Raw genomic sequence first — 9,602 nt, 5'->3', positions numbered from 1 at the left:
GCCAGGTCCGTCTGAGGGGAGTGGGCGGGACATCCTCTGCAAAGACCCTCGTTTCCGTTATGTCTAGGAGGAGGCGGAGTCAACTTCCGGCCCGGTGGGGCGGGGCTGTGGCTGTAGCTGCGGTTCCTTGCAGTGGGGTGGGGCTCTTGGCGTGCTGTTTGGTGTGGGCTGTGTACTACTAGGGTAGAAGTAAGGGTTCCTTTTTGTTCGGGAAGCAGAGGAAGAGCCTTTCGTAACAGGGCAAGGAGGGGTGGGACTTAGGGTCATATTGGCCAAGGTTGCGGCACCTCTTGGGGAGGGAGAAGTGAGCCTGGGAAACATAGCTGGAGTCCGTCTTTACAAAAATATTTAGAAAGTAGCCGGACCTGGCACAGCGCGGCGCGCGCCTGTGGCCCCAGCTACTCTGAAGACTGTGGTGGGAGGATCGCTTGAGCCCAAGAAGTCGAGGCTGCCAGTGAGCCGAGATCGCTCCATTGCACTCCAGCCTGGGTGACGAGCCAGACACCGTTTCAAAGAAAAAAGTTTAATCAGGTTTAGAGATTGAGTTATGCGTTAGACATTACAGCTTTCCCACAAACTCCCAATAGAGTAAATCTTGGTTTATATAGTTCTCATAAACACCGTAGTAGCTCAGTTGATAAACAAAATGCATAGTCCATCCTGGTCAAAACTTCAGCCTCCATTTCAAGTGCCATACAGTGCTTCAGCGCTTAGACCCTTCTGTTTCCAAGAACTTTTCTTCTCTGGTGTTCTGGATTGTCAGTACGTGTTAATTAATAAAGGCCGGTTTGGGTCTTGCGGAGATGATTTCACTTTGGATGCTTCAGTTGTCATTGTAGCGCAGGAGAAAGGCCTTGTCATCTGCCAGCTTTGTCAACTCCAAATGTAAGAACTTTACAGACACTGAAATGCTGTTGACAAACTAGTCTTCAGTCTAGTGGAAATCCTTGTATTCAGTCATTCTTCTAAAATAATTCTTCGTCAGGTGCGGCTGCTCACGCCTGTAATCCCAGCACTTTTGGAGGCCGAAGCGGGCGGATCACTTGAGGTCAGGGATTCGAGACCAGCCTGGGCAACGTGGTGAAGCCCAACCTCTACTACAAATAGAAAAATTAGCAGGGCGTGGTGGCAGGCGCCTGAAATCCCAGCTCCTCGGGAGGCTGAGGCAGGCGAATCACTTGAACCCGGGAGGGTGAGGTTGCAGTGAGCCGAGATCAAACTGCGGCACTGCAGCGTGGGCGACGGAGCAAGACTATACATGAAGTAATGTGTAGCCATTGTATTAAGTATTGTAAGTAATCTAGACAGAATTTAAGGTTTCTGGGAGGATGTGTGTAGGTTCTTTGCAAATACTACACCATTTTATACTTGGGCATCGAAGGATTTTGGTATCTGAGGGGGACCCTATAAACAATCTCCCATGGATACTAAGGGATGACTGTAGTAATGGCTCAATAAATAACTGGTGAATGATTGAATGATCAGAATGTTTTGAATTCATCAAGTCTGCTATTTTTCACATGACAGGTAAATAGAAAATACATTAGCACTTAGTTATTAGCCAGCAGCAGGGAAATGGCCACACCCTAAGCACCCCGTATGGACTCAAAAGTTATCTTGAATTTTGACACTGTGTATCCTTGCTGCTTAAAGTGGCAGGAGCCAGCTATAAAGGCAGAATTTGAGGCTCCACTCCAGATCTGTCAAGTTAAAGAATCTATTTTTTTTTTTAATATGGAGTCTCACCTTGTTGCCAGGCTGGAGTGCAGTGCCGTGATCTCAGCTCACTGCAACCTCCGCGTCCTGGTTTCAAGCTGTTCTCCTGCCTCGGCCTCCTGAGTAGTTGAGACTACAAGTGTGGGCCACCACGCCTGGCTAATTTTTTTATTTTATTTTATTTTTTAGTGGAGATGGGGTTTCACCATGTTAGCCAGGATAGTCTCGATCTCACTTCATGATCTGTCCGCCTCAGCTTCCTAAAGTGTGGGGATTACTGATGTGAGCCACTGTGCCAGCCTAAAGAACCTACATTTTAAACAAGTCTAGGTCATTTGTATGCACGTTAAATTTTGGGAAGCTTTATCATGCGTTTTTGAAAAATACTGAACAAGAGAAATATTTCTTTAAAATTGTATCCTGTACTCTCATTAATGTAGGGTGTAAGAGAGAGAAAAGGAAGAGAAACAGGAGGGAAGGGAGCAAAGGAAGGCTTTCTTCGCTGCCTCTTAATTTTGCAGCTAGTTTGGATTATGCTTTCAATAATTATGCTTTTAATCCCTGCATGGGATTAAAAAAAATAAAAAAGCACTAGCTAGTTCCAATAGTTATTCTCAGAATGATAACTGAGGAGAGAAATGTATTTGTCTTAAGGTTTTGTTATTAAAGATTCCTCTCGTTATGATAAGGGATGCAGTGGAGACTCTTTCATTGTCGAGGGACACATCTTCCCCTTCTGTCCCTCCTTGGGGTTCTGCTGGCTCCCCCAGGCCTGACAGTTGGGAGAGAGGGCCGGAAGGTGGAAGTCAGAGGAACAGGTGGCAGATTTTTTTCCCAGGTGCCTTAGTGCACCCCACACATACACACACCTTTGCCCTGTTGTCAGGAAAGTCAAGCAATTAATTGCCTAGCAGGAATTGCCACTAAATGTAATTATCTCAGGTAGTTGTGAGACTTACCTGTCGGGGTTGAGAGGTTTTAGCCCACAGGCCAGAATTTTTGAAGCAGGAATAAAAACCGGATTCTGCTCTCTTTTTGTAAGGTTTCTGGATAAATGGCAGAACAGGAGAGTTTTGCAGGTTTTGGCATAGCTCAACACAGTAACTATTCCAGCTACTGGCAAAGGTGAGCAGTTTTCTCCTTTGAAGGAAAAAGAAAGCTGTTACTTTTCTATTTGCTACATAACTGTTGGTAACTTACAAACAATGGCTTTGAACATAGGTGTTCAACTTACTGCAAACTTCCTGGAAAGAAGTCGGGGGAGTTTGTGGATGATTCTGTGTTGGTTGGTGACGGTTGTCATTGCTGTGGTCTTTCCTCTGCTATTAGAGTGAAGCAGGAATTCCAGCCCATCCAGGGTTACCACTGTGGCAACTGGTACGTGCAGCAGCCCAGCTCTTACCTTCTTTCTGGCTACAGCTACAGCTGTGCAGTGGATGGAAATGGACAGAACTGTTTTACTGCACATGAGACCCCTCAACACACAGCTGGAACTTTGGTTATGCCTAAGGTATCCCTTGCTGGAATGAATCTTGTGTCATTCATGGGCCAGATAATAGTAAACGTCACTTTCCTGTCTTCACACATTATTATCCTCTCATCCAAATTTCCACAGCCACGGCTTTTGCTGCCTGTTTTAAAACTAGAGAGTAAAGCTGATGATAGCCTCAGACAAACGTTTGTTCAGCTTTACTGCGGTGTACACTTGATACCCAGAAAGTCTCCTGTACACGTTTAATTTTTATGATTCGCTGAGTTTGGACATGTATAACCTGTAAATTCTCACTTGCAGATAATTTCTCATTCTCTTCCAGAAACAAAAGGCTGATGAAGTCTTTGTCTAAATTCTTGCTACTAAATTTTAGATGATCATAATTCGATAAATTTTACTCTTTAACACTTAATATAGGACAAAAAGTAGTTTTGGGGTTTGCTTTATAGCAATTAGATATAAACACACTTTAAAAAGATGTTGTAATACTTTGAATTACTAAAGCGACATATTTCTCAAATCACACAAAGATGTATTGAAGTCAGGGAAAAGCTCCCCCCACACCCCTCCTCCTTCCCCACTCCCTTTCTACTTAGAAGAAAGTACTGTTGGAGTGGATGTCTTCTAGATCTTTCCCCTGTATTCTTGATAAAACAGCGTGGTTTGTCTTTCTGTTTTGGTGGTTAGTGGATGATTTAGGCAAGAGTGAACTATGTAGTACATACTGTTTTGCTCTTTGCTTGCTTCTGCATAAGGAGACCTTTCTTTAAAAGTTGCCCATTTATGGTCTGCGCAAAATGGCTCACACGTGTAGTCCCAGCTACTTGGGAGACTGAGGCGGGATGATCACTTGAGCCTGGGAGTTTGAGGCTGCAGTGAGCCATGATTGTGCCATTGTACTCAAGCGTGAGCAACAGAGTGAGCTCATTTAGATACATTGTGATTTTTAGCTCATCCCTTATCTGACGTTTTAAATATTTTCCAGACTTTAACAAACTTACTTATCTTCAAGCATTTTTCTGAGTGTTGATTTTTTCCCAAGAATTTATTTCTGGATGTGGAAGGGCTGGATTAAAGGATGTAACATAAAAATATTTAAATAGCAAATTACTTAAAGTCTGCAAGAATTTGTACTTTTCATTATTGTGGTGGGTGTTCTTGCTACTCTACATTCCTCTCTGTATATGATCGGGCAATCTGATAGGCCAGGGAGGCATTTATCTATTAACGAGGGCAAATACCTCTTGAAGTGCTTATTGGTATCTGTGTTCTGTGACTTTGATACCATCTTTCTAGTTTTTCTGTTGAGTTGTGTTTCTCTTGCTTGACTGCATAAGATATTCACAGGTTAGAGAAATTAACAATTTTTGCTCTAAATGTTACGGACGTCCCCCACCCTAGCTTTTCTCCTAATATGCATAGTGACACCGTTTGCGTGATGATCTTTGCCTTAAAACCAAACTTGAATTTTACATCTAGACCCTTGACTTTTAAAACTTACATTTGCTTTATATTATGATATTTTACTGCCCAAACTTTCATTTTCAATTTTTCTGAGGTCTGTTTTAGGTGTGCCTCTTGTATGAAATATGTTAGATTTCTTGTCATTTTTTCCCCCCTTTTGGCCCAATATGGGTTTTTCCCTTTTAACAGATGTTTGATATTGAAGCACTTAAAAAAATATATTTGACCACATTGCCTGAGGTTTTGTCACTCTTTTTTTTTTTCTTTCGCCTCTTCCCTTTTTGTTCTTTTTTGGGAGATGTTCTGTTTTTGGTGGTTACCCTTATATCTTTAAATGGAGAAGTATAAGAATGAGTATATTACCAACTTCAGAAGTGAAAGTATTTGTTGATTTTTCATCACTCATGAGAAAATTGAGAAATGAACATCCTTTTTTTCTCACCTGGCTACCCCTTCTCTCCATTCCTCTGTCCATTTTTGTGGGCACATCCTGAGATTTTTATCTCACCCTCCAGCCAAATTATTACTGTAACATGCATTTTTTTGTACAAGAATTATATAAATATATTTTGTGGTTGTGGTGACCCCACTGTGCCTTCTGCCTGCCATCCTGCTGGGTGTTCCCTGTTGGGAAGCTGCTGAGCAAAACTAAAGATGGGAGCGCTCTTTCACTCACCCATCCCCATTTTGTTCTTCTCTAATAAAGTGTGTTCTTGTTGAGATGTCCTAGCTTTATTCCCTGCTTCCCCCAATGTGCTGTGCCTCTGTCCATAACCTTTATCTTCCCAAGTTAATGGGTTACCCCTCTGCAGCCCTCTTCTTTACATTTTGGCATTGTGGAGGTGGGTGTCTCCAACATGATTCTCAGGTCTTTGTGGCCCATCAGCACACTTTCCCAGACTATCTCTAGCTGAGGAAAGACTTATAAACGTGCTTTTCTTCTTCTTCTTTTTTTTCTTGAGACGGAGTTTCGCTCTTGTTACCTAGGCTGGAGTGCAATGGCTCGATCTCGGCTCACCGCAACCTCCGCGTCCTGGGTTCAGGCAATTCTCCTGCCTCAGCCTCCTGAGTAGCTGGGATTACAGGCACGCACCACCGTGCCCAGCTAATTTTTTATATTTTTAGTAGAGATGGGGTTTCACTATGTTGACCAGGATGGTCTCGATCTCTTGACCTCGTTATCCACCCACCTCGGCCTCCCAAAGTGCTGGGGTTACAGGCTTGAGCTGCCTCGCCCAGCCTATAAACGTGCTTCTTTTTAAAGGCAGTCAGCTGCATACACAGTGCCAGTGACCCTCAGACTAGAAAGATTTGGAGACTATCTGTCTCCAAATAGTTGCTGCTTCCCTCACCCTGGTTATTTAGCATCCACATTTGCCAGAACGCATATTGAAAGGAGGAAAATGTGAGGTTACTTAGTCTTGTATTATTGGAAAGGACTTGTGGAGGCATGGATTCTGGGTGTCTTAGCCATTTCTTTCTTCCCCTTATATAGAATTAGTTTTTAGAGATGATGTCTTGCTCTTTTGCCCAGGCTGTAATGCAGTGGTACTATCATAACTCACTGCAGCCTTATCTCCTGGGTCTCCTGCCCCAGCCTTCCAAGTAGCTGAGACTATGGGCTGCATGCCACCATGGCTGGTGTCTTAGCCATATCTAAATACAAAAAGGACACATATTGTCTTTTGAAATTTATGGTAACCTGTTTTCCAAACCTGTACATATTTCAGAGTGAAGGGGAGACATACTTTCAGATAGACCGGAAAGGAAAGATAGTGGATCTTTGGCTCTCAGTACCTTCTCATTCTTATTAGCAAGGGAAGCTTAATTAAGTGCCAGGAGCTAGATCAGCCTTTCCTTGATAGAGTGATTCCTTGGAATAGCTAGCCATACTTAAAAAGACAGGTTCCCAGCAAGTCTATAGCGGAATCGTAAAAATGTATGCTGCCCCAGTAGATCCAACAGAGTCTGGGTTAACCAACCAAGATTTACTTTGCGAGTGCCTCTGCAGTTCACTTTTCTCATTATGTAAGAATATGATTGGTTTGCTTTGCTGTAGCCTCTCATTTTTTTGAGCACCTAATATCCTGGTTCTTAGCTGAGCCATGGGTTTTGGGGATATGATTAGAGGGCCATGAGGAAAATGTGCTTATGGAGACTTTATAGATTGTATTCTGGAAGGAGGAGCAGAACTCTGGGTAGAGTCAGGCATGAGTACAGGAAATAAGGAGCCTGATACCAGGGACCCTGGTGTCTGGTTCCTAGCTCAGGCTCTAGGATGCTACTTAGGTCCCAAAAAATCCAAAGGCCAGAGGCCCCTGTTAGGCTTGCTGCTCTTTTGTAACAATTCTTCTGTGACTCAGTTTACCTCTTTCATAATTGTACCATGTCACCTAAAGATTCTTTCCATCAAATTCAAAATCTGATTTTAAGGGATTAATTTTCAATATTATTTTTATTTTAGATAGTATTTTTAGAAGCTAGAGTTTTTCCCAATAAAGTATGTATTGATATTTAACCTTTAAGTAAAATTATTTTCTCATGAGATCCTTTTTTGTTGCAGGAAACCACAGCTCTAGCTGAAAACCAAGATGAAGACCCGCTAGAAGGTAACATAAACCTTGTGCTCAAGTGGTTGAAAACAAAACCCCATTTCCTGGTTTCTCATTCCCTCTGCTTGCTGGAAACCGGGAGGTTCAACTGGAAAATTCCCATGTAGGTTGCCTAAGCCATATTCTTCGGTAATTTCTCCTGTTTTTGGAAACTGGTTCTATGGGAACAACTTTAACCAAACTACTTCTTTGGGCCCTTCTGAAGGACTGAGAAAGGGGGATGTTCCCAAACAGGAAGAAGATAATACGTTGCTTTTAAGCGCCATTTCCTCTGTAAGTTTAGACTTTGAGGTAAATTATGCTTTAATTCTGATTTTCAAGGGAGAAGAGCACCGAGGTGATCCCTGTGGCCTCAGGGTTATTGGTTCCTGGGGTGCTTGTCAGGACAGCTCCTTAGTATCAGGCTGGTGGTGCTTCCTGTAGTTCTGAATCTGTTCTGAAAAGAACAAAGTTTGTCTGCCTGGAGACAAACACTCTGAATGTGTCTTATTTGAGGAAGGGAAGAAAATGTTTTGCCACTTTTAAGTAACAAGAAAGAAAAATAGAGGAGAAATTCGGAGAACGCTATTGTCTTTTTCTTATCACATGCCTGTCTTACCACATGTTCTTTTTATCTCTCTCTTGATCCAACCCCTTCCCCTACCAGACAAACCCACCCACTGTCTTTGTGACTTTATCAAAGAAGGGAGCATGTTGTTATTAGTCTTTGTAGCCCCTGTGACTAATTCGGAGTTCACATATTGGTAGGTGCTCGGTGTTTAAATTAAATCAAATTGATGTTGAAATCTTTAGATACTGGTGAGCAGTTCTAGTTTTTAGTACTTTGATTTGAGCATGACTAAAGGGTGCTTATTTCAGCTTTCTGGGATTTTTTTCAGGTTAAGTGTGAATCTCTCTTCCTGTCTTTGTCAGTTATGCAGTTTATTTATTTCTTATTATTATTACTATTTTTTGAGATGGAGTTTCGCTCTTGTTACCCAGGCTGGAGTGCAATGGCGCGATCTCGGCTCACTGCAACCTCTGCCTCCTGGGTTCAGGCAATTCTCTTCCCTCAGCCTCCTGAGTAGCTGGGACTACAGGCATGCACCACCATGCCCAGCTAATAGTTTGTATTTTTAGTAGAGACGGGGTTTCACCGTGTTGACCAGGATGATCTCGATCTCTTGACCTCGCGATCCAGCGGCCTCGGCCTCCCAAAGTGCTGGGATTACAGGCGTGAGCCACTGCGCCCGGCCACAATTTATTAAAATTGATGCAGGATTTCTTGCTCCTTAGTTCAGCTAAATCTCTAGGTTCTTGTCTTATGACCAGGAAAAATTAGGCATGTGGACACATTGAAGGGTGAGGAGGAGGGAATTTATTAAGTAAAAGGAAAGCTCTCAAGAAAAAGAGGGATCCTGAATGCAGGTTTCTACCTCACAAATTGAATACCCGGCCACTACACACAAGTTGAAAAGGCCAGACTCCTCCCCTGCATAAGGCATGAATTCCTGGTGGTTCCACCCCATTCTTCCCGTGTGCATGTGGGCCCTTAGTCTGAGCCACTCCACATTGATTTATTTCCCTTACTGTGCATGTGTTAAGCGACGGAATTTTTCACCATGGGCATGTTTAGGCAAATCCCCTGTGCACAATGACTTGGGCAGGTTGGAGGTTCTCCGTGGACCCTTTCCTATTTGCCTAGGCATTTGGGTCTTTTCTGCCTCTATCAGAAGAAAGGAGGTAAAAGTTTTCTTTTAGGATACAGACTGCCAGGGGATTCAGATCCCACCTACTAGCTCTGTAGTTCTAGACAAATTAATCTCTAGTGTGTCTGCTTCACTTTCTGTAAAGTGGGGACGTTGATACCTATCTCATAGGAAGTGTGGGCATGCCAGGTCTAAAGTACTTTTAGGTGGTTTAACAGTTTCTGCCTTATGATAACCACTCAGATATTGGCTGGTCATAAATCGGGCACAGTACTGGTCAGTATACATGTGAACTTCTTAATTAGGTCTTGGTAAATCTGTTTATATCTGTTGGCATTTCTCAAGGTGACATACGCTCTTGGTGGCAGGATATAGCTCAGAAGCTTGAGGCAGGAGGGAGACAGGTTACCGCAGATAATCCTTCGTGGATCAATGAGTGGTGTTAATAATAGCAGTGTGGGAATTTACTCATGTTCTTTTCCTGGGTTTTTATGTAATTGATAGGAGATGGCTCCTAAATTTTTTCTAGGGGCAAGAATAATTTTATAACACATTATTATCTGAACAAATGAAATCAACTTATGGCAAATACTTTTTTCATAATTAAAAAATAAAGTGTAAGTTCTTTTA

At 42.7% G+C, this 9,602-nt stretch overlaps 1 protein-coding gene across 16 annotated transcripts in view; it reads left to right on the top strand.

Moving 5' to 3' along the window:
• Window positions 1-9,602, top strand: part of LOC128931731 (uncharacterized) — a 69,618-nt gene that overhangs the window by 45,058 nt on the left and 14,958 nt on the right. For 6 of the 16 annotated variants that reach the window (XR_013534056.1, XR_013534055.1, XR_013534064.1 and 3 more), the window contains exons 1-4: window positions 60-885; window positions 2,759-2,841; window positions 3,046-3,226; window positions 7,236-7,281. Coding sequence is in view for 1 of the 16 variants with exons in the window: in XM_078368922.1 (XP_078225048.1) it covers window positions 7,236-7,251 (16 nt within the window). In the remaining 15 variants the exon portion in view is untranslated. Of the gene's footprint in view, window positions 1-59; window positions 886-2,758; window positions 2,842-3,045; window positions 3,227-7,235; window positions 9,568-9,602 lie in introns of those variants that run through there. The other 10 variants (XR_013534066.1, XR_013534073.1, XR_013534058.1 and 7 more) reach the window with 5 other exon arrangements.

Source organism: Callithrix jacchus, chromosome 4 (assembly GCF_049354715.1).
Source record: "Callithrix jacchus isolate 240 chromosome 4, calJac240_pri, whole genome shotgun sequence".
Classification (NCBI taxonomy): domain Eukaryota; kingdom Metazoa; phylum Chordata; class Mammalia; order Primates; family Cebidae; genus Callithrix; species Callithrix jacchus.
This window is presented reverse-complemented; position numbering and strand designations above follow the sequence as displayed.